The sequence below is a fragment of the Triticum dicoccoides genome, chromosome 4A (genome assembly GCF_002162155.2).
Source record: "Triticum dicoccoides isolate Atlit2015 ecotype Zavitan chromosome 4A, WEW_v2.0, whole genome shotgun sequence".
NCBI classification, from domain to species: Eukaryota; Viridiplantae; Streptophyta; class Magnoliopsida; order Poales; family Poaceae; genus Triticum; species Triticum dicoccoides.
The window spans coordinates 486,733,017-486,759,281 of record NC_041386.1 but is presented as its reverse complement, the minus strand read 5'-3'; the positions used below and the strand labels follow the sequence as shown (position 1 = coordinate 486,759,281).

Below are 26,265 nucleotides of genomic sequence, written 5' to 3'. Positions count from 1 at the left end.
GGACCCTACGCCAAGGCATCAGAGAGGCGGTCACGAGGGTGGGGGGCGGCCCCCTAGGGCACGCCCCCTTCCTCGTGGGCCCCTCGGAGCTCCACCGACGTAATCCTTTCTCCTATATATACCTACGTACCCCCAAACGATCAGAACAGGAGCCAAAAACCTAATTCCACCGCCGCAACTTTCTGTATCCATGAGATCCCATCTTGGGGCATGTTCCGGAGCTCCACCGGAGAGGGCCGTCATCACGGAGGGCTTCTACATCATCATAGCCTCTCCGATGAAGTGTGAGTAGTTTACCTACCTTCGGGTCCATAGTTAGTAGCTAGATGGCTTCTTCTCTCTTTTTGGATCTCAATACAAAGTTCTCCCCCTCTCTTGTGGAGATCTATTCGATGTAATCTTCTTTTTGCGGTGTGTTTGTTGAGACCGATGAATTGTGGGTTTATGATCAAGTCTATCTATGAATAATATTTGAATCTTCTCTGAATTCTTTTATGTATGATTGGTTATCTTTGCAAGTCTCTTCGAATTATCCGTTTGGTTTGGCCAACTAGATTGGTAGTTCTTGCCATGGGAGAAGTGCTTAGCTTTGGGTTCGATCTTGCGGTGTCCTTTCCCAGTGACAGAAGGGGCAGCAAGGCACGTATTGCATCGTTGCCATCGAGGATAACAAGATGTGGTTTATTTCATATTGCATGAATTTATCTCTCTACATCATGTCATCTTGCTTAAGGCGTTACTCTGTTTTTAACTTAATACTCTAGATGCATGCTGGATAGTGGTCAATGAGTGGAGTAATAGTAGTAGATGCAGAATTGTTTCGGTCTACTTGTCACGGACGTGATGCCTATATACATGATCATGCCTAGATATTCTCATAACTATGCTCAATTCTGTCAATTGCTCAATAGTAACTTGTTCACCCACCATAGAATACTTATGCTCTTGAGAGAAGCCACTAGTGAAACCTATGGCCCCCGGGTCTATTCTCATCATATTAATCTCCATCACTTTAATCTTGCTTTGCTTTTCTACTTTGATTTTACTTTTTACTTTGCATCTCTATACCAAAAATACCAAAAATACCAAAAATATTATATCTATCAGATCTCACTCTTGTAAGTGACCGTGAAGGGATTGACAACCCCTAATCGCGTTGGTTGCGAGTAGCTATCGTTTTGTGCAGGTACGAGGGACTTGAGCGTGGCCTCCTACTGGATTGATACCTTGGTTCTCAAAAACTGAGGGAAATACTTACGCTACTCTGCTGCATCATACCTTCCTCTTCGGGGAAAACCAACGCAAGCTCAAGACGTAGCAAGAAGGATTTCTGGCGCCGTTGCCGGGGAGGTTCGCGCAAGTCAAGATTTGACTCCCGACAACGAGCCATTTCTGGCGCCGTTGCCAGGGAGTCTACGCAAAAAGTCAACATACCAAGTACCCATCACAATCCCTATCTCTTGCATTACATTATTTGCCATTTGCCTCTCGTTTTCCTCTCCCCCACTTCACCCTTGCCGTTTTATTCACCCTCTCTTTCCCAATCTCCTCCTCCCTCTCTTTTTCTGTTTGCCTCTTTTCCCTCGCCATGTCAAAACCAAAAAGATTTGGGGGTTCTCTCCCAATTTCTAGTGCTTTAGACAATCCTGCTATCTTATCTGAACTCGTAAATCTGAATGATATAGAACAACTTGCCGGAGTTATCAATGAGAACCTTAGTAATTTTGATAAAGATGATTCCGGAATTTTTCATTATTTACTTGATTAATCTTTGAAAGATGCTTGGGATAGGCTGTTAAGGATCCGGGCTAGCTATGTACCCCAATATCAAATTGAGATTTACTTAAAAAGCTTTTATGTTGGGCTACCCGCTTCGTTCAAACAAGTTTTAGATTCTATTTTCGAGGGGGGTTTTCTTGAAGGGGACCCCATAGATACCTATTATAGGATGAAAACTATATTTGGGTACCCCATTAATGAGAAAACTGAAATCACATCTCTCTTGCTTTCTTACTAAAACGAATCTATTAAAGAGATAAAAGCTAGCCTAGATGCCAATTTCTGCAACATTCTTAATCGGTCTTCTACCATTAATGGACATGTACTCTGTCAAAATAGAAAGATTAATTCCATAGATAACAAGTTTTCTCTCTTTTTCTCTAAAACCAAAGATGGCAATACCTAGATCTATCCTCGCTTTTATGCCTAGCTAGGGGCGTTAAACGATAGCGCTTGTTGGGAGGCAACCCAATTTTATTTTTATTCCTTGCTTTTTTCTCATGTTTAGTAATAAATAAATTATTTAGCCTCTGTTTTGGTTGTGTTTTTTGTGTTTAATTAGTGTTTTTGCCAAGTAGAACCGTTGGGAAGACTTGGGGAAAGTCTTGTTGAACTTGCTGTAAAAAAACAGAAACTTTAGCGCTCACCAGAACTGCTGTCATTTTTATTTGAAGAGTGATATTTAGTTAATTCTTTTTGCAGATGATTAATAGATAAATTCCTCACGTCCAGCAATTTATTTTAGAATTTTTGGGGTTTCAGATATTGCGCTAGCTACAGATTACTACAGACTGTTCTGTTTTTGACAGATTCTGTTTTTCGTGTGTTGTTTGCTTATTTTGATGAATCTATGGTTAGTAAAATAGTTTATAATCCATAGAGAAGTTGGAATACAGTAGGTTTAACACCAATATAAATAAAGAATGAGTTCATTACAGTACCTTGAAGTGGTCTTTTGTTTTCTTTCGCTAACGGAGCTCATGGGTCTTCTACTTTAAGTTTTGTGTTGTGAAGTTTTCAAGTTTTGGGTGAATTCTTGTGATGGATTATGGAACAAGGAGTGGCAAGAGCCTAAGATTTGGTATGCCCATGGCACCCCCAAGATAATCCAAGGACACCAAAAAGTCAAAGCTTGGGGATGCCCCGGAAGGCATCCCCTCTTTCGTCCACTTCCATCGGTAATTTACTTGGAGCTATATTTTTATTCACCAACATGCTATGTGTTTTGCTTGGAGCGTCTTGTATTATTTGTGTCTTTGTGTTTTAGTATGCCACAATCATCCTTTCTGTACACACCTTTTGAGAAAGCCATACATGAAGTAAAATTTGATAGAATACTCTATGTGCTTCACTTATATCTTTCTGAGCTAAGTAGATTTGCTCTATGTGCTTCTCTTATATCTTTTGAGCTATGTAGTTTTACTCTATGTGCTTCAGTTATATCTTTTAAGCGTTATAATTTTGCTCTATGTGCTTCACTTAGATCTTTTAGAGCATGGTGGTGGATTTTTTTTAAAGAAACTATTGATCTCTCATGCTTCACTTAAATTATTTTGAGAGTCTCTTAATAGCATGGTAATTTGCTTAATAATAATATGCTTGGTATTCAAGATTTGTGAAACTTTCTTTTGAGTGTGTTGAATACTAAGAAAAGATTGAAGCATGATAATTGTTTTGAGATATGGAGGTGATAATATTAAAGTCATGCTAGTTGAGTAGTTGTGAATTTAAAGAATACTTGCGTTAAAGTTTGTGATTCCCGTAGCATGCACGTATGGTGAACCGTTATGTGATGAAGTCGGAGCATGATTTATTTATTGATTGTCTTCCTTGTGAGTGGCGGTCGGGGACGAGCGATGGTCTTTTCCTACCAATCTATCCCCCTAGGAGCATGCGCGTAATACTTTGCTTTGATAACTTCTAGATTTTTGGAACAAGTATATGAGTTCTTTATGACTAATGTTGAGTCCATCGATTATACGCACTCTCACCCTTCCACCTTTGCTAGCCTCTCTAATACCGCGCACCTTTCGTCGGTATCATACACTTACCATATACCTTCCTCAAAACAGCCACCATACCTACCTATTATGGCATTTCCATAGCCATTCCAAGATATATTGCCATGCAACTTTCCACTGTTCTGTTTATTATGACACACTCCATCATTGTCATATTGCATATCCCGGTACACCGCCGGATGCATTCATATAGAGTCATATTTTGTTCTAAGTATCGAGTTGTAATTGTTGAGTTGTAAGAAAAATAAAAGTGTGATGATCATCATTATTAGAGCATTGTCCCGGTGAGGAAAGGATGATGGAGACTATGATTCCCTCACAAGTCGGGATGAGACTCCGGACAAAAAATAAAAAAAAGAGGCCAAAGAAGCCCAAATAAAAAGAGGCCATAAAAAAAGGCCCAAATAAAAAATAAAAAAATGAGAGAAAACGAGAGAAGGGGCAATGTTACTATCCTCTTACCACACTTGTGCTTCAAAGTAGCACCATGATCTTCATAGTAGAGAGTCTCTCATGTTATCACTTTCATATACTAGTGGGAATTTTACATTATATAACTTGGCTTGTATATTCCAATGATGGGCTTCCTCAAATTGCCCTAGGTCTTCATGAGAAAGCGAGTTGGATGCACACCCACTTAGTTTCTTTCTCAGCTTTCATATACTTATAGCTCTAGTGCATCCGTTGCATGGCAATCCCTACTCACTCACATTGATATCTATTGATGGGCATCTCCATAGCCCGTTGATACGCCTAGTTGATGTGAGACTATCTTCTCCTTTTTGTCTTCTCCACAACCACCATTCTATTCCACCTATAGTGCTATATCCATGGCTCACGCTCATGTATTGCGTGAAGATTGAAAAAGTTTTGAAAAAGTTAGAGTATGAAACAATTGCTTGGCTTGTCATCGGGGTTGTGCATGATTTAAATACTTTGTGTGGTGAAGATAGAGCATAGCCAGACTATATGATTTTGTAGGGATAACTTTCTTTGGCCATGTTATTTTGAGAAGACATAATTGCTTTGTTAGTATGCTTGAAGTATTATTATTTTTATGTCAATATGAACTATTGTCTTGAATCTTTCGAATCTGAATATTCATATCACAATTAAGAAGATTTGCATTGAAATTATGCCAAGTAGCACTCTGCATCAAAAATTCTCTTTTTATCATTTACCTACTCGAGGATGGGCAGGAATTAAGCTTGGGGATGCCTGATACGTTTCCAACGTATCTATAATTTTTGATTGCTCCATGCTATATTATCTACTGTTTTGGACTATATTGGGCTTTATTTTCCACTTTTATATTATTTTTGGGACTAACCTATTAACTGGAGGCCCATCCCAGAATTGTAGTTTTTTTTGCCTATTTCAGTGTTTCGAAGAAACGGAATATCAAACAGAGTCCAAACGGAATGAAACCTTCGGGAACGTGATTTTCTCACCAAACGTCATCCAGGAGACTTGGACCCTACACCAAGGCATCAGAGAGGCGGTCACGAGGGTGGGGTCCGCCGGAGAGGGCCGTCATCACGGAGGGCTTCTACATCATCATAGCCTCTCCGATGAAGTGTGAGTAGTTTACCTCAGACCTTCGGGTCCATAGTTAGTAGCTAGATGGCTTCTTCTCTCTTTTTGGATCTCAATACAAAGTTCTCCCCCTCTCTTGTGGAGATCTATTCGATGTAATCTTCTTTTTGCGGTGTGTTTGTTGAGACCGATGAATTGTGGGTTTATGATCAAGTCTATCTATGAATAATATTTGAATCTTCTCTGAATTCTTTTATGTATGATTGGTTATCTTTGCAAGTCTCTTCGAATTATCCGTTTGGTTTGGCCAACTAGATTGGTAGTTCTTGCCATGGGAGAAGTTCTTAGCTTTGGGTTCGATCTTGCGGTGTCCTTTCCCAGTGACAGAAGGGGCAGCAAGGCACGTATTGCATCATTGCCATCGAGGATAACAAGATGGGGTTTATTTCATATTGCATGAATTTATCTCTCTACATCATGTCATCTTGCTTAAGGCGTTACTCTGTTTTTAACTTAATACTCTAGATGCATGCTGGATAGCGATCGATGAGTGGAGTAATAGTAGTAGATGCAGAATCATTTCGGTCTACTTGTCACGGACGTGAAGCCTATATACATGATCATGCCTAGATATTCTCATAACTATGCTCAATTCTGTCAATTGCTCAATAGTAATTTGTTCACCCACCGTAGAATACTTATGCTCTTGAGAGAAGCCACTAGTGAAACCTATGGCCCCCGGGTCTATTCTCATCATATTAATCTCCATCAGTTTAATCTTGCTTTGCTTTTTTACTTTGCTTTTACTTTTTACTTTGCATCTCTACACCAAAAATATCAAAAATACCAAAAATATTATATCTATCAGATCTCACTCTCGTAAGTGACCGTGAAGGGATTGACAACCCCTAATCGCGTTGGTTGTGAGTAGCTATCGTTTTGTGCAGGTACGAGGGACTTGAGCGTGGCCTCCTACTGGATCGATACCTTGGTTCTCAAAAACTAAGGGAAATACTTACGCTACTCTGCTGCATCATCCCTTCCTCTTCGGGGAAAAGCAACGCAAGCTCAAGACGTAGCAATGATAACCCATGTACGGTAGGTTATCATGGTGCTCCCTGAACAGTAAGCCGATTTGTCCCGAATTGAGATGATGTGGCATGCTATGCATCCGATATGCGATAAGACTAGGGCACCTTTTTTTCTAACACCACCCCGGATACGATAGTTCTCTTCGGCCCTCCATCACTGACATATGGGACCTAACGAGATGTGCGCACTAAAGAAATTGACCCGTCAACTGCAAGCGCTGCCTTATCCACAGACGAGCTCGCATGGGCCACATGTGATGGGTCATGCATGATCAAGAAAAGTGGGGGAGCTTTGCGGGAGTCTGCACATGCACTTTACTAATAAAAACCCTTAGTCTAGCCTCCTCTCATTTCTCTCTCCTCACATGCATGGTCCCCCTCTTCTCTCTCTCCTCCAACCGGACACCAGAGCATAATATCCCACCACATGCATGGCCCCCCTCTATGATGAGTTCAGTTTATGTGATAATTATGTTAATAATTTTCTACCTGCATGATAGGCTTTGTGGAATTTTACCCTGTTCGCGCACTACTTTTTTTCGTTATTCCTCAGGAAACGCCTTTTGAAACAAATAAGTTCTTTTGGAAGAAATCCCAGGAATTATGGTGGAATCATGTTATTCAATGTGATAATCAACTACCATAAAATAATAAAGCAAATGGGGTGAAGGAGGAGCGTCTGCGGCAGCTCTAGAGCCAAAGATGGCCTACCATACGAGTGTGCCCGCTCGTATGGGCTGTCGTATGATGTGCCAGGGGAGCCGCCTCGTCCACTATTTCCACCCATGGAATCGGATCAGAGATCGAACACACAAAGACACTAGAAACTTGTCCAGAAGGCAAAACCCTAGCCTTCGGAGATCATCCGAAGGAGGAATTGGCAAGGAGGAGATCGTTATCTTCATCACCAACTACAAGGGGGCTACAACATCATCTCCACCATCATCATCATCATCATCATCTTTGTTGTCATCATCATCATCATCCACATCCATCTCATTGTAACATACCTAGTGGATCTACTTGTGTGTTACATGTGTAATCCATTCATGTTTACCATCCACACCTTTATGATGCTTGTTGCCTCCATGTGTGAGTAGTTTCCCTTGTTCTCGGGGATATGGATGAATCCTGGTGTGTAATAGACCGATTGGTATTAGGATTTAATATTGTCTTTGCATGTTTATGTTAACAGTCTTCTTGACGTTGAGTGGAGTTGACCATCCAACATATGCCAACTTTGGACGGAAGGTTATTACTGCTGGCGAACCGGCTGGTTGAAAAGGTAGGTATGTGACAGGGACTATTTCCCTTCTTTCCGTATCGTTGCAGCAGAAGGCCATTTATAGGATGCGTCCATGGGACATTTTTCCCATTAATCACATTTTCGTAACCGGAGTGGGGAATAACGATGGTGGCGTATGTGAAACGGGTCTGTCGTGTGTATGCATGTATCTGTACCGGCTCTACCCACAAATAAAATATGCAAAGTGGCTTAGGAATCCGACGTAACATTGTGTTTAGGCACCGCTATAGATGCACGCTAATGGGGAATCCAGACTCCCCGAGAACCCTTTAGTATTGTTGATTTCATCACCGTTGATTACAACCCTTGTTATTAAATTTAGTTTCAGTAATTTACTTTTATGCTCACTACACCATTTCCACCATGTCACTACTACTTTGGATTTCTCTCAACTTGCAGGCATATCTATTTAAACCCTTCAAGAGACAAAAAATTGATTCATGTGCTCCATATGCGATCGATAATCTTACTCGAAAAAGCTACAACGAAACCCCGCGCACTTGCAAGACATTACTCTACTCTCTCTTCCCCCAACCATATTGATTTGTAAATAGCATTGGATGGCCGGCTCCCACATCACGTCCGAGGACCACGTTCGGACATAAAAATGAACATATGCGGTGCCATTTGTGGGTCCACAATGGAGATGCCCTTAGTAGCTTAGTAGATATATCATTGTTACTCATGTCCTTCTGTGCGAAGTACGTGAACTGTAGATTAAATCATTGTTTGCACTTACATTTGAGGTTATGTCTATTTTGCAGTAAGCAATTGTTAGTTTGTTGGATAAACTTCATGTGAAGGATTTTTTTCACAATATTAGAATTTATTAGTCGTTCCTATCTAGTTTTAATTGCTGCCATGTCCAATATGTATCAGATTTAACTGATAGTGCCTATATTTGGATGGTCTCGACTTCCACCTAAGTATGGCAGCATTTCTATATTTGAATTGTGCCTCTAGAAACAAGACGTCCATAGGATTAGGATTCAAAACAGTAGAAGAAATTTTCTCTGCTGTATGACCATGCAGAGACACTCGATGTAGAGAAGTAGAACAGGAAGAATTGCCCCAAGGATCAAGAAGATATATTTGAAGTTTGTTTCATTCTTCTAGAACAAAATTTAGCCAGACAGAAGATTCGGGCTAGCGAGCGAATTTGCATTCCAAGTAAATATGTCATGTTGCTTTGGTATTTGTGAAATATCAAGGTCCCCAACAATGGTTTTATCTTGACCTCTGCTTTGCTTTGTAAAAGAATTCGGCATATTCATGCAAAAGTGTTCTTCTACTTGCGAGCTCAAATGCACCTGCGATGAACCGTAAAATAATACTCCCTCCGTCCCAAAATTTTTGTCTTAAATTTGTCTAAATATGGATGTATGAAGTCACGTTTTAGTATTACATACATCAGTATCTAATAGAATATAAGACAAGAATTTTGGGACGGAGGGAGTAAAGAATAGTAAAAAGACAAATCTAATTATTTTGGTAACAAAAAGATAGATGAACTGTCTGCATATACACACTTATAAATTTCATGAAGAAAAAACATCTCTAGTGTTCTGGGAAAAAATGCTTTCAAAAACAGTTTTTTTCAATCATTGATTTTTTTTTGCTAGAGCATTTAAGATTGTTTTTCTCCATGAAATTTTGTAGTACAAATTTTGACAATTCTCTATTTTTATGGCAAACAAAGAAGTCATTGGTTTTTACTATTTTTTATTTTACTATTCATGGGACTGTTCACGCGAGAGCATTTGAGCTCACAAGCGGAAACCACATTCATGTATATATTCTTCTTCTTTTTAGCAGATGTATATATTCTACTCCCTCTGTAAACTAATATAAGAGCATTTAAGTAACTAAAATAGTGATCTAAATGCTCTTATATTAGTTTATGGAGGGAGTATATATTGTTAGTTTGTTATAGATGCCTTGCTTATATATGAGAAGTGCTTTCTATACAAAGCATTTGTAAAACACAATACACTGACACAGTCACTCAACAGAATTGAGCGAAAACCTCTTATGTTAATCCACACTGTCAAACAATCGCATAAGGAACAGCAATCATGCAGGCAAGCTTTGACACACACATGATATTCAGATAACAAAAACAATACAATTATGCAACAAAATGAAATCCTTCAGGGAAGGCAGAGCTGATTCTTCTTCTTCGCACTGACCAGACTAACATAAACATGCTGCTTACTTCACTCCCGTCACTACCGAATCAAGAACAACAGAAAAGAAACATGGTACTGCAGCGTCAGACGGCGATGGCGACAGACGCCGGAGGGTCGGCAGCCCAGACAATGTCCTGGAGGGCTGGCCGGAGCTCGTCACAGCAGAACGAGAGGTACTCGAGGGTGTCGCCGCCGTCCTTCTTGACGTCGACCACGAGCACCGAAGGAGCCACGCTGAATATCTCGGCGGCCACGGCGAGCCGGCCCTTGCGCCCGCCGCGTTCCGCGCCCTCCAGGCGCACGCCCCCCGGGCTGCTCTTGGTCACCCGCATCCGCCCGCCTCCACGCGCAGCGACCTCCTCGAGACGGGAGACCACGCCCCGTGCTGGCTCCCGCGTCGCGAACCGCATGCCGCCCTCCAGCCGCCGGCTTGCCGGGTGGCCCTCGAACAGTGGCGAGAGGTCGAATCCCTCGGAGAGGGATATCAGATGGAACGCGTTCAGCGCCTCGGGTTCGTCCTTGTCGGCGGCATCCTTCACGCATGCTGGCGGCTCAAGACTTAGGGGCTTGGCGATGGACGCCTTCTTGAACCACGGCGTCTCCACGAGCTGCGCGACGGTGATGCGGGTGTCGGGGTCGGGGTCGAGCAGTTTGGGAATGAGCCTGCGCGCATCCGTCGAGAACCACGGCGGGCATCGGTAGTCACCGCGCTGCGCCTTCTTGTACATGGTAACAACGTTGTCGTCCGGGAACGGGAGGGATCCGGCGAGGAGCACGTAGAGGATGACGCCGCAGGACCAGAGGTCGGCCTTTGCGCCGTCGTAGCCCTTGTCACGGAGCACCTCCGGCGCAGCATAGCCCGGCGTGCCGCAGAGGGTGTGGAGAAGCCCGTCGGCGCGGGCGTGGTCGGCGAGCGCGCTGAGGCCGAAATCGACGACCTTGAGGTTCCCCGCCTCGTCGAGGAGCAGGTTCTCCGGCTTGAGGTCGCGGTGGTAGACGCCGCGGGCATGGCAGAAGTCGACGGCGGAGATGAGCTGGCGGAAGTAGCGGCGCGCGACGTCCTCCGTGACGCGGCCGGAGCGCTCGATCCGCGAGAAGAGCTCCCCGCCGCGGACGAGCTCGAGGGCGAGGTAGATCTTGGAGCGCGTGGCCATGACCTCGTGGAGCTCGACGATGTTGGGGTGGGAGACCCGCTTCATGACGGCGATCTCCCGCTTGATCTGCTCCACCATGCCGGCGCGCACCACCTTGTCCTTGGCAACCACCTTGACCGCCACGGCCCGCCCGGTCCTCAGGTCCCGCGCGATGTGCACCCGCCCGAAGTTGCCGTGGCCGAGCACGCGGCCCATCTCGTAGCGCCCCTGCAGCACCCCGCCCTTCTTCCCCTCCGCCGAACCCGCCATTCCCGATCTCTCGATTCGCCCCCCTTCCCTCTCCCAAGAAATCGGTGTTGAAGACAATCTACCTGGCAATCGAACTGTAGGAGCAGAGATCCGGCCACTCTACCCGTCCTCGACGTGCTTCCGGTGGCAGGTGCGGCCGACGCGCAGCTTGCGCTGGACGGCGACGTCAGTGCCTGGTCGCCGCCTCATCGCTCTGCATTCCCGGCGAGACGGAGGGGACGGGGGAAGGGGACGAGAACGGGAGGCGATCGATGTGATCGGTGAGCGTGGTGTTGTGTGGTGGTGCCCTGTGATTAGTTTAGATTTGCGGCGAGCGGCTTATATTGGGAGGGAAGGGAGGGCATGGCGGCGGCCCGGGAGACCCTAGACCGCCCTGCCCCTAGGCGGCGCACCTACGCGATACAGCAGCGCCGTTGGATGCGGATCTCACGGTAGGGTGCGTAGGAGAGAGCAGTGGGACTGACAAACCAATGCTTCGGGCCGAAGGGTTTCGCATCCTGACGAAGAGCAATTCTACTATTCTGGCACGTTTCTGCCAAAAGAAGAAACCTTCGAAACTCGGTGGACATGTGTGTTTGCATATACACTCCAATAGATCTTAAATTCAACATAGATATATAAATAAAAAACAGAAATAATATGTACATGTCAAGTGCCACCACATGACAAATTGAACGTTTTCGTTAGCAATTTTATTGACCCGAGGATGCAAGTTAGTTGACACACAACAATTTTCCATCAAAAAATAAACTGAATCACGAAGTTGTCATGCTTACCAACTGAAATTGTCATCCTCACGACACTAAATTTATCATCGAAAACGTTCGATTTGCCTCGTACCAGACGTTCGAGTGTTATCAGATTCCATAAAAACACTATTCAACTTCATACACTAACCGCGGACACCATTCCTTGCCTCAAACGGTTCTTCTCCAATAGAGGCCGATGCTCCTCCATGCCATCCTTGCATCTCATTGTCGTTCGTCTCTCACCACCTTCCTAATTTTTCTTAGTGCTTCTTCTCCGTCAAGTCCAACTTGTCTTGCGTTACTCACGTCACCAATTTCTTCTTTACTATCAGCTTATCAACCTTCTCTCTCATGTATGGAGCCTTCCCTTCTCTCTCGAGCATCTCCTTCGCCCCTTTCCTCCTATCAGGTCGTCCCTTGCTTGACCCCGGAGTAGGACTCCTGGGCCTCCTCTCATGTCATCGTCAACCTCCGTAGAGGACGAGGTACTTGGCCCTTTGGTTTTTTCGATGGTGCCTCATCATTCCTCGTCTTTCACTTTGTGTTGTTCTTGATCAGGCTCCAACAATGATGAAAGGCAAATATTCTTGTTGTTGGACTTGCCCATTTGCTTGTGCCGCTCCATAGCAATCCCATCCTACAACATGCAAATGGAAAACAACACAATTGCGACAATAGACAAACTGATCTTGATAAAGATGAAAAAACACTCGCCTGCTCATCAATGGTGACGACAAGATGCGTGCCTCGCTTGCCCCAAATACCCTGCCCATTGGTTGCAAGCTTTAAGAATGATGCTCCGATTTTGTGAGCAACTCGAGTAACCATTGGGATCGACCCTTCACGAATGTGTGCTAGCTTTCCTCGTTGTGTGTCCAATACCTTGCATCGGCTTGATCACTTAGTAAGGTTGGTAGAGTAATAAATTTTCACTCGGTGCATCTTCACTTTTTATAGAAATGACTCGCTACGTCAATGACGTAAATACCTGATTTGAACTAAATTTTATTTGCTTAGCAATGCGTTATGATCCAAAGACCCATGTTCTTGATTATTAAATATGATTTGTGAAATCGAAGGTCCATTTAGCCCTATTGACTTGGCATATAAAGCTTGGCTTGTTTCAAACGGACGACACTAGTTATTATTTTTTAGTCCTACCTTTGCAAACATGGACGACCGCCACGATGACTCGTTGCACAATTAACGCAAGTACCTTGTTTGTTTGAAATTTTGTAGGGTACTGACCCCTTGTTTCCAGTGAACGAAGGAAAAAAAAAATCAAATTCTAGTGCATTTTGAAACTTTGATATTCCATGTTAGAATAAAATTGAGGCATATACCGTCGATCATCCGAGGACCGAGCAATCACACAAGTACGATACCGAGATTTGTTAACGAGGTTCACCGATATAGCTACATCCCGGGGCCTAAGTATGGGCACTCCTCCCCATAACACCGCTACAATACCGTACCCGGTCGCCCTAGACGTCGGCACATGCCGCCGGCTTCCCCTGTGTTTCAGTGCTATTATGTTGGCATTGGTTACATCGTGTGTCTACCCCGCTATATATGAGAGGCCTATGATACAAGTGTCCTATTAGGACACGACTCCATATTCTATCTAAACACAATACAACTCAGAGTCCAACTGTAACCTAACTTGTACACAATATTCGACACAACTCTAACAAACTCCACCTTGGCGAATATTCTCCATCATCTTGAATTCGACAATGCATCAAACTTTCATGTACAATGGACTTGAGCTTATCCCATGAGAACAGATGCTACTCCAAAGACTCCATGTGACTCCACCTGCAACTTGTAGTCCCTCCTTTTCTTGAACACAGTCAACTCTCGAGCCAAATTAAGTTCCTTGTTACTCTAGTTTGTGCTCCCAACTTCTAGAATATCCGTCCAACGCCATCACACACTGATCACTGACCTGCGTGAAAGTGAACAACCCACATATTGCGTGTCACACATAAGAGTTACCTGAACTCAACATCACCGCTCCTTTCTTGATCGCCTGTCTAAAACTTGAAGGAATTTCACCGTTGCTTGTAGTCATCACGAGTCAAATTTGCAGTTGTCTCACCACATGTATGACCACTGGCATGTCTCCATGTCTCATGCATACCGCACGCCTCGCCACTATTACCGCGTCGAGCCTCCGTTGTCCCGGTCGACTCTCAAGGGTCGCGAGCCCACACCTCTCAACCCCCACAGCAGAGTACCACCGATCATCACCGACCGATGACGAGTTTCACGCTTCCATCAAACCACTGGGCTCCAGTCCGAACTACGTGTCCCTCGCTTTTCCCGTTGCTGAATAGGCTTCGATTCCCTGGATCCTTACACCGTAGCCCCTCAATCCAGCTCCATCTTCAAATTGACTCCATGGTAGACGATCAGTCCACCCTCGCGCCCCGTCGACTTCAAGCTCCGTGTGTAAATCACCTTGAATCAACCCCGCGCCATAGTCTTGTCGAAGCCACACAAGCCCTGGGGGCCTGCGCCATGTGTTTCCACGCCTAGAAGTCGGTCACCATCAGCATCGTCATCGTCGATTTCACCCCCGTCTTCTGTACCAACCGACTTTGTGTCGATCCCGTCAGACTGTCTAGTCCGACCCAGCCGAACTTGTCCAGTTGCATGACACGCTCGAGGCTCCCAAACCATCTTTCGCAAATTCTAATCCATCACATGATAATTCCATCTTAGCTGGCTTGACTTTCCGCAACGCCTTCAAGCATCCCTGTTGTGGCAATAAATCTTTCACCTTTGTCTGTCATAACACAAGGTTTTCAGTTCCGTGAACTTCTCCACCCCAAACCTGGTACCCATTGACGCCATGGTTCTTTGTACGGCTGACCTTGCGAAAAACAGCTGAGCAGTCTTCCCGTGATCCCCAAGTGCACGAATGAAACTTCCACGTACTATTAGCAATTCCAACTAGTTGGTCTTCACATGAACTTTGCTCCTGTCTTGGCTCAACTTCCGATGCTAGCAATTGTCATCTCTGCCAAAGCCTTCTGCTACTCGATGGATGCCCAATACAACGATGGATTTACTTCTTCCCGATTCGATCTGCCTCCTTCCGCGTTGCAATGAGAGGCCGTTGCCTCCAGGGACTCGGTCTCGATTTTTTCGAAAACAGAATTGCACGCTTCCTCGATCTCCAGCGAACCAACACCCCGTTGCCTTTGCCTTCACGGCCTCCACTATTAGGCTGGCACCCTCGGATGGGCCTCCTGGCATGGGCCATCAGAAGTCAAAGATCCACAACACGTACGCGCACGGCAGCCTGACGCTCGCCCGATCGATCCACCTGATCGACCGCCGCACGTCTCGCCTGTACTCTGGCAGATGTTGCAACTCGCCGAGATCGCTTCCAGATTGCTCCGAACGTATTCGCCCACAAAAAATCCACGCAATCGCCGCCCTGCTTTGCTTCGCGTCACTGCTTCTACGGACGACGCACGACCGATCGATGAATTCATCGGTTTCTTCCTCTAGATCAACCTGTGCGACCTTCTCGTAACCTTGCTTATGATACCACTTGTTAGAATAAAATTGAGGCATACCGTTGATCATCCCAGGACCAAGCAATCACACAAGCGCGACACCGAGATTTGTTAACGAGGTTCACCGATATGGCTACATCCCCGGGGCCTGACTATGGGCGCTCCTTCTCATGACACCGCTATAATACCGCACCTGGTCGCCCTGGACGCCGGCACATGCCGCCGGCTTCCCCTGCGTTCCGGTGCTATTATGTTGGCATAGATAACTTCTACCTCTTGAGCATTGTGTTGGATTTCCCCGAAGAGGAGAGGATGATGCAGCAAAGTAGCGTAAGTATTTCCCTCAGTTTTTGAGAACCAAGGTATCAATCCAGTAGGAGGCTATGCTCGAGTCCCTTGTACCTACACAAAAACAATAGCTCAACGCAACCAACGCGCTTAGGGGTTGTCAATCCCTTCATGGTCACTTACGAAAGTGAGATCTGATGGAGATGATAAATAATATTTTTGGTATAGAGATGCAAAGTAAAAAGTAAAAGGCAAAGTAAAAGCAAAGCAATAATAAAGTGATGGAGATTAATATGATGAGAAAGAGACTCAGGGGCCATAGGTTTCACTAGTGGCTTCTCTCAAGAGCATAAGTATTCTACGGTGGGTGAACAAATTACTGTTGAGCAATTGAAAGAATTGAGCATAGTTATGAGAATATCTAGGTATGATCATGTATATAGGCATCACGTCCGAGACAAGTACACCGAAACGATTCTGCATCTACTACTATTACTCCACTCATCGACCGCTATCCAACATGCATCTAGAGTATTAAGTTAAAAACAGAGTAACGCCTTAAGCAAGATGACATGATGTAGAGGGATAGTTTCATGCAATATGATAGAAACCCCATCTTGTTATCCTCGATGAAAACAATACAATACGTGCCTTGCCGCCCCTTCTGTCACTGGGAAAGGACACCGCAAGATCGAACCCAAAGCTAAGCACTTCTCCCATGGCAAGAAAAACCAATCTAGTAGGCCAAACCAAATTGATAATTCGAAGAGACTTGAAAAGATAACCAATCATACATAAAATAATTCAGAGAAGATTCAAATATTATTCATAGATAGACTTGATCATAAACCCACAATTCATCGGTCTCAACAAACACACCGCAAAAAGAAGATTACATCGAATAGATCTCCACAAGAGAGGGGGAGAACATTGTATTGAGATCCAAAAAGAGAGAAGAAGCCATCTAGCTACTAACTATGGACCTATAGGTCTAAAGTAAAGTACTCACACTTCATCGGAGGGGCTTGGATGATGATGTAGAAGCCCTCCGTGATCGATTCCCCTTCCGGCGAAGCTCCGGAACAGGCCCCAAGATGGGATCTTGTGGATACAGAAAGTTGCGGCGGTGGAATTAGGTTTTTGGCTCCGTCCCCGATCGTTTTGGGGTACGTGGATATATATAGGAGCAAGAAGTACGTCGGTGGAGCAACAGGGGGCCCACGAGGGTGGGGGGCGTGCCTAGGGGGGTAGACGCGCCCCCCTACCTCATGACCTCCTGTTAATTGTCTTGACGTAGGGTCCAAGTCTCCTGAGTTGTACTCGGTGAGAAAATCACGTTCCCGAAGGTTTCATTCCGTTTGGACTCCGTTTGATATTCCTTTTCTCCGAAACCCTAAAACAGGCAAAAAACAGCAATTCTGGGCTAGGCCTCCGGTTAATAGGTTAGTCCCAAAAATAATATAAAAGTGGATAATAAAGCCCAATAATGTCCAAAACAGTAGATAATATAGCATGGAGCAATCAAAAATTATAGATACATTGGAGACGTATCAAGCATCCCCAAGCTTAATTCCTGCTCGTCCTCGAGTAGGTAAATGATAAAAACAGAATTTTTGATGTGGAGTGCTACTTGGCATAATTTTAATGTAATTCTTCTTAATTGTGGTATGAATATTCAGATCCGAAAGATTCAAGACAAAAGTTCATATTGACATAAAAATTATAATACTTCAAGCATACTAACTAAGCAATTATGTCTTCTCAAAATAACATGGCCAAAAAAGTTCATCCCTACAAAATCATATAGTTTAGTCATGTTTCATTTTCGTCACACAAGAATGCTCTCATCATGCACAACCCCGATGACAAGCCAAGCAATTGTTTCATACTTTAGTAATCTCAAACCTATAAACTTTCACGCAATATATGAGCGCGAGCCATGGACATAGCACTATGGGTGGAATAGAATATAATGAGGGGGTTATGTGGAGAAGATAAAAAAGGAGAAAGTCTCACATCAACGAGGCTAATCAATGGGCTATGGAGATGCCCACCGATTGATGTTAATGCAAGGAGTAGGGATTGTCATGCAACAGATGCACTAGAGCTATAAATGTATGAAAGCTCAACAAAAGAAACTAGTGGGTGTGCATCCAACTTGCTTGCTCACGAAGACCTAGGGCACTTGAGGAGGCCCATTGTTGGAATATACAAGCCAAGTTCTATAATGAAAAGTTCCCACTATATGAAAGTGATAACATGAGAGACTCTCTACTATGAAGATCATGGTGCTACTTTGAAGCACAAGTGTGGTAAAAGGATAGTAACATTGTGCCTTCTCTCTTTTTCTCTCATTTTTTGGGGCCTTTTCTTTTTTTATGGCCTTTCTTTTTTTGGGCCTTCTCTTTTTTATGGCCTTTCTCTTTTTTTATTCCTCACTTGGGACAATGCTCTAATAATGATGATCATCACACTTCTATTTATTTACAACTCAATGATTACAACTCGATACTAGAACAAAGATGACTCTATATGAATGCCCCCGGCGGTGTACCGGGATATGCAATGAATCAAGAGTGATACGTATGAAAGAATTATGAACGGTGGCTTTGCCACAAATACTATGTCAACTACATGATCATGCTAAGCAATATGACAATGATGAATGTGTCATGATGAACGAAATGATGGAAAGTTGCATGGCAATATATCTCGGAATGGCTATGGAAATGCCATAATAGGTAGGTATGGTGGCTGTTTTGAGGAAGATATAAGGAGGTTTATGTGTGAAAGAGCGTATCATATCACGGGGTTTGGATGCACCGGCGAAGTTTGCGCCAACTCTCAATGTGAGAAAGGGCAATGCACGATACCGAAGAGGCTACAAGGATGGAAGGGTGAGAGTGTGTATAATCCGTGGACTCAACATTAGTCATAAAGAACTCATATACTTATTGCAAAAATCTACAAGTCATCAAAAACCTCGACACTACTCGCATGCTCCTAGGGGGATAGATTGGTAGGAAAAGACCATCGCTCGTCCCTGACAGCCACTCATAAGGAAGACAATCAAATAACACCTCATGTTTCAAATTTGTTGCATAACGTTTACTATACGTGCATGCTACGGGACTTGCAAACCTCAACACAAGTATTTCTCAATTTCACAACTACTCAACTAGCATGACTTTGATATTATTACCTCCATATCTCAAAACAATCATCAAGCATCAAACTTTTCTTAGTATTCAACATGCTCAGAAGAAAGTTTTATTATTAATCTTGCATACCAAGCATATAGGATTTTAAGCAAATTACCATGCTATCAAGACTCTCAAAATAATCTAAGTAAAGCATGAGAGATCAATAGTTTCTATAAAACAAATCCACCACCGTGCTCTAAAAGATATAAGTGAAGCACTAGAGCAAAACTATAAAGCTCAAAAGATATAAGTGAAGCATATAGAGTATTCTATCAAATTCCAAATTATGTATGGCTCTCTCAAAAGGTGTGTACAGCAAGGATGATTGTGGTAGACTAACAAGCAAAGACTCAAATCATAGAATACGCTCCAAGCAAAACACATATCATGTGGTGAATAAAAATATAGCTCCAAGTAAAGTTACCATTCGAAGTAGACGAAAGAGGGGATGCCTTCCGGGGCATCCCCAAGCTTTGGCTTTTAGGTGTCCTTAGATTATCTTGGGGGTGCCATGGGCATCCCCAAGCTTAGGCTCTTGCCACTCCTTGTTCCATAATCCATCAAATCTTTACCCAAAACTTGAAAACTTCGCAACACAAAACTTAAAGTAGAAAATCTCGTGAGCTCCGTTAGCGAAAGAAAACAAAAGACCACTTCAAGGTACTGTAATGAACTCATTCTTTATTTATATTGGTGTTATACCTACTGTATTCCAACTTACCTATGGATTATAAACTATTTTACTAACCATAGATTCATCAAAATAAGCAAACAACACACGAAAAACAGAATGTGTCAAAAACAGAACAGTCTATAGTAATCTGTAGCTAGCGCAAGATATGGAATCCCAAAAATTCTAAAATAAATTTCTGGACGTGAGGAATTTATCTATTAATCATCTCAAAAAAATAATTAACTAAATAGCACTCTCCAAATAAAAATGACAGCTGTTCTCGTGAGCGCTAAAGTTTTTGTTTTCTACAGCAAGTTCAACAAGACTTTCCCCAAGTCTTCCCAACGGTTCTACTTGGCACAAACACTAATTAAACACAAAAAACACAACCAAAACAGAGGCTAAATAATTTATTTATTACTAAACAGGAGCAAAAATCAAGGAATAAAAATAAAATTGGGTTGCCTCCCAACAAGCGCTATCGTTTAACGCCCCTAGCTAGGCATAACAAGCAAGAATAGATCTAGGTATTGCCATCTTTGGTGGGTAATTCTTCAATGAGGCATCTATCTCCCTTAGGAATTTCTTTCTTTCTCGTAATTATAAAATCTTAGGCACAAGATCGAAAAATTCATTTCTAGCAATTGGTTCCTTAATGATAGCAAAAAGATTGGGGTGAATACTTATAGATTTAAGATTCGCAGTTTCCTTACTAGATGATTCACCCTTATTTTTAGGAACATACATAAGCTTGGCAATTTTAGTTGGAGGACTTGGAGTATTCTTTACGGAAGAAAAAGCGGTTCCCAAGTTCGTAATGATACCCTCAAGTTTATCGATTCTAGTGGAATCTAGATTTATTTTCTCATTAAATATGGGTTCCTTTTCCTTAATATTTTTCAAAGTCATTCCTACCTTAGATCCATATTGGGTAATTTGATTGTGGATCTTTTTATCTAGATTTTCAATTAATTCAATGGTAGCAACTTTATCTTCAATAATTTCAAGTCTTTGCATAACATACTCCAAAGTTAACATAGTTCCATTAACCAAAAGAGGTGGTGAGCCAAATAAATCTATCATAGCATTATAAGAATCAAAAGTATGGCTACCCAAGAAATTCCCTCTGGTAATGGTATCAAGGATATATCTATACCAAGGACTAGCACCTACATAAAAATTGTGGAGAAGAACTGAAGTAGATTGCTTCCTAGTAGATCTATTTTGAGCATTGCAAATTCTATACCAAGCATCTTTTAGATTTTCTCCATCCCTTTGCTTAAAATTTAGAACTTCATTCTCGGGAGACAACGGAGAAGATATGAGACTAGCCATAACGATAAGCAAACAAACTAACACACAAGCAAGCAGAAGGCAACGGGCAAAGAGGCAAATAGAGAGGGAGGGTAGAGATAGAGAGGGCGAATAAAACGGCAAGGGTGAAGTGGGGGAGAGGAAAACGAGAGGCAAATGGCAAATAATGTAATGCGGGAGGTAGGGATTGTGATGGGTACTTGGTATGTTGACTTTTGCGCAGACTCCCCGGCAACGGCGCCAGAAATTCTTCTTGCTACCTCTTAAGCACTGCGTTGGATTTCCCCGAAGAGGAGAGGATGCTGCAGCAAAGTAGCGTAAGTATTTCCCTCAGTTTTTGAGAACCAAGGTATCAACACTACAAAAAAATACACTTCCGTGATGATACATGTTTGTCACAGTAGGTCGCTTTTTTTGTCATGCATGTACATCCATGACAAATTTATGACAGAATCAAGATAGTCATACCTGTGCTGTCGTAGAAGTGTTCCATGACATTACCAAAATTATCATCACAGAAGTGTCCACTTCCATGACGATAAATCGCGCGTCACAGAAGTGCTTTCTCAAGGGTGACCGACATGTGGCATCCACCGTAACGAAACACCGTTAAGCTATCGGGTCGGGTTTTGGATCCGATAACCCGTTAACAGCCCCGACCAATGGGGATTTTCCACATGTAAAATCATCATTGGCTAGAGGAAACACGTGTCGGCTCATCGTCGGGACAGATGTCATCCACTCACTGGATAGAAGGCGCCTATGATACGTCGACACGTGGCACGACCCAACAAGTTTAAATGGGCCGGCCCAACTAAAGGCCCACAAGATTTTACGGACCATAATGGGCCAGCCCAGCTAAAGGCCCACGAGATTTTGTGGACCATAATGGGCTGGCCCAGCTAAAGGCCCACAAGATTTCGCGGGCCATAATGGGCCGACCCAGGTAAAGGCCCACAAGATTTTCATGTGCCATAATAGGCCGGCCCAGGTAAAGGCCCACGGTGACTCTAGCCCATAATGAATAATAATTTTCTTTATACCCGTTAACGGCCCGTGATTTACATGGGCCGTTTCCAGCCCGTGTTAGCTTTCGGCCTATTGACGACCCATACGTTCTTGGGCTCCTTTTTGGCCCTTGATTACTTCCGGCCCGTTACTGGCCTGTTCCCCTAATGGGCCAAATTCGGCCCATGGCAAGAGTCGGCCCGTTACTGGCCTGTTCCACTAATGGGCCAAATTCGGCCCATGGCAAGAGTCGGCCCATTACTGGCCTGTTACCCTAATGGGCCAAATTCGGCCCATGGCAAGAGTCGGCCTGTTTTTGGCCTGTTAACCCGTTGCGCCGTTTCCAGCCCGTCCTATATTCTAGCCCATTAACGACCCGTTATGCCTGTGACAGAATTAAGCCTTTGCTGTCCTACGACCTGTTACCGTGCTAGGCCGATACCAATTACGCCCGATTATGGCCCATGTAGACCCATTTATCCGATGGCCCGAGGCCCACCGATTACAGGCCCATTTATCAACGGCCCATAGGAGACCCATGGATCCTACGGCCCGTATATGGCCCATGGTAGTTGCGGCCACTAGCAAACCAGGGAAAAAGAAGACTAGGAAATAAATAAGGCCGAAACTAATGCTAGGCTATTAAGGCGATTGCACATATTACATCCACTCGGCATGAAAGATCGCCACCAGTGCAAATATAGGGAACACCCTACACTATACAAAAATGGCTTGCTGTTTTGTTCATGCGGTGGCTGCACGTTAAGAATAAATTTTGTATCGCACCAAAACAAATTACAACTATATAACAAAAGGAAGGTTGGCATAAAACTTAACAGTCTAGCAGATAAATGCACCACCAGAAGTTCAGAAACTCAGTTCATTTGACCTGACTATTACGTTTTCATGTTGTATTGTCCGATGGAGCACCATAACCCTCGCCTTCATTTCCCCTAGGCTCCTGAACAACATAGCAAATGTCTGATAGTCTGGTTTCAAAACCATGCATATCTTGACGACATTGAGCAATGTTTCTCCTTGTTTCACAAGGGGTCTCTGTTAGGGAATGGACTTGTGTCTGGAGCGCAGATACAACATTGCTTTGAGCTTGCATATCTTGATCATGAGGCGGTTTGGATGATATTGCCTTAACAACCAACCCAGTATTACGCAGGAACGTGCTTTTGGCACTGTTAGTGGACAGGTACTGACCCACTGCAACAAGAGCTGACATTGCAGTTATAGTTGCCTCGCCACCTTCAGAAGGTGGCGATTCCACCATTTTTCCATAGCTCGCTGAAAAGTTGAGGTTTTACATTAGTAGTACCAGAACAGAAGATATTAAGGAGGCAGCAAAACCAAACAAAATAGCTTTGGTCTATATACAGAACTTATTCTGGTGAACCCATGTAAAATATTAGTTGTATTTTATTGCAAAGTACATAATAATACCAGGTTCCAAACATATGACCATGTACCATCGCTAATGTATTATCTATTTCTTCACATTGTATTGAGGGCTAAGGATAAAGAGACGAAGTTTATAATACGATAAGCATAGTATGACGTCATTCATATCACAAAACAACTAATAACAGACAAACAGGCAATTGTAACATTGTGTGGGCAAGTCCAGCATGGAACTAGATTACGGGTCAAGATCAAAGGAACATCACTCCTCTCTTTTAAACCTTGTAAGGTTCAATGATACGCTAAGACAATTGTGTATAAAATTGAAAAGGGTAATAGACATTGGCTGCAAACCATGCAGTTCAGGGCACAAGTCAGAGTAAGTAGTAGTTAAAAGGCATGAGGATTAATGACTTACAATAGCGGCTTTGACTGGTGTAGTCATGCCCTTCTTCTTGCTGGTGTGACAGCCCTTGAAGATTTCCACAACATTTGGTTCAGGTACTTTTTGGTCCTTGCGGGCTTTCCTCTGCATTTGGAACAAGTCAATATAGATATGATAATATGGTACAGCGAAAAGAGTGAAACAACAGCTAATTACAAGAGCCTCGCAGTGTGCAATATAGCTACAAGATCCTATCGTCTGTTGGAATTTCACTTTCGTACGGTTGGCCTTGTTCTTTGAACAGTTCACCTACAAGAAGATAGATGTGGCCCATGCGTAAATAGGACTTCAACATGTGATCCGATGACATATATATAATGTACCTGATACTTCGGATCGAACCAGTGTTTAAAGAGGCCTCTCCAGTCTTCATCAGATATGTTTTCCACTAGAGATGTTTGGGCAAGTTCACTGTTAGCCTTGCCTTCAAAGTGAGTTTTCCTCAAGTTATACCGATACTGTCGCAGAGCAGACTTGAAAACATGGGTGCAAGCTTGTCTGGTTGCATCATCTTGCCTATCCAACTTGAACCTCATCTGTTGAAAATTATGGGAGTCTCATTATCAGCAACCTAGAAAGTATTGGACAGAGCAAGACGATATTACTAGTTTCCATACATAACCATACTTACAGATAAATGGTCAAGGAAGATGTTGAACTGGGTTTCGTCTTTGTCATTCCTGTACTGAATCCATGTTGGGAGGATACGTACATGACACCTAACAACAACTGCTGCCTCTGATACTAACTTGGCTGACTCTGTAGCATCACGTGGCCTTTTTAAACCTGCCTCAAAACGGATCTCCATTCTTCCTCCTCTATATTTAGTTAACCTATCGAGCATTATCCCTGATGTTTGTTTCCTCTTGCGCCTAGGTGCTAGTCCAACAACAAACATAGGAAGTGTTAGTGTACAACAAACTGTGAGACTACATATAAAGAAGCATGCAACTGTAACTTAACTCCATCAACTACCTTCTTGCTGTTGAAGCTCACAAGGTTCATCTGATATTGCCAACTCGTCTTGTGTCAAGAGTGCTTGGGAAGTAGTGTCAGGTGGCAAGGGAGCTTGGGAATGTGCTGCTAGCTCAGTTGACGCACGAGTACGTCGTGCAACTGGTAGTACTGTGGTAGGTGTTGCAAGAACTAGGGCTGTCTCTGCTTGTTTGGTGGCAGCTATTTGTTTCTGTTTGTCTTTTTTTGCAACTCGTGTAGCATGGGATGCCGTATTTGTCGAATTTTCTGCTGGACTTTGACCTTCTATTGCACCATCAGTACCAGCAGAATCTGCAGGATTCATCCGTTTCTCATTCCCTGCCATTCTGTGTTTCTTTCTCTTTCTCTGTGCCATGTTAAGTCAAGCCGACAAGAAAAACGAATAACAATTTAGTTCTTCAGAATAAATTGATGCGTGATGCAGACGAACTGAACTTTGATGTTAGACAACCACATGATAGGAGGATGTAATATGTATGAAAAACAGGACGGAAGAGATAACCAGAACTATGATGTGTAAACTAAGAAGAAGACATTTCACCAAATTAGAAGCAATGCAATGGAAGGTAGACACCATATGAAAGATGCTACAAATATCGCTATGCCAAGTTAACAGTGTCTCATCATAAATGGCGTTTAAACAAATGTGAAGCAGTACAAGAAATAAATCATATGCAAGATGCAAACAACATCACACTACCATGTTAGAGGTCTCTCGTCATTAGTGCCATTGCATATTCACAGCATTGCATATTCACAACTTATGATGTGTAAACTAAGGAGAAGGCATTTCAACAAATTAGAAGCAATGAAAGCTAGACACCATATGAAAGATGCAATGAATATCACTATACCAAGTTAGAACTGTCTCATCATAAGTGTCGTTTCAACAAATTAGTAGTACAAGCTAGAAAAGAATGTGAGATGTAACCTATATCACACTCCGAAGTCAAACGTGTCTTATGATAAGTGATTGTTGCAGGTTACACAACAGTAGTAATTTGATGTAAGAACATGGTGTGATAGACATATATTATATGTTCTAGAAACAGGAACACGTGTCTTATTCAAGTATAATGTGTAAAGTAAGCAGATGGAATTCAACAAAAATAGAAGCAATACAAGCTAGACATCACACATAACATGCAACCACATATAACAGTGCCAAGTTAGAGGGAGCACCGGTGATGCTGCACTAGGGGAGACATGCTCATCATAAACACAACTTCGTTGAGTGTCTATGCATGTGTTGTCTTGGAAATCATCTTGGGGGTGTGGAGGAGTAGAAACTGTAGAGGCCCTCCGTTAGGAAGGAGCACCTTTA

At 43.2% G+C, this 26,265-nt stretch overlaps 1 protein-coding gene across 1 annotated transcript; it reads right to left on the bottom strand.

Annotated features, from left to right (window-relative positions):
- Window positions 1–9,747: 9,747 nt before the first annotated feature.
- On the bottom strand, window positions 9,748–11,325 carry LOC119288997 (CBL-interacting protein kinase 6-like). The gene has a single exon (XM_037568449.1). It carries the CDS (start codon window positions 11,323–11,325, stop codon window positions 10,006–10,008), a length of 1,320 nt encoding a protein of 439 aa, XP_037424346.1. The 3' UTR covers window positions 9,748–10,005.
- Between the last annotated feature and the right edge of the window lie 14,940 nt (window positions 11,326–26,265).

What these genes read in the sequence shown, in the direction of transcription:
- LOC119288997 (XM_037568449.1), bottom strand. Translation starts at nt 11,325, where the DNA reads ATGGCGGGTTCGGCGGAGGGGAAGAAGGGCGGGGTGCTGCAGGGGCGC.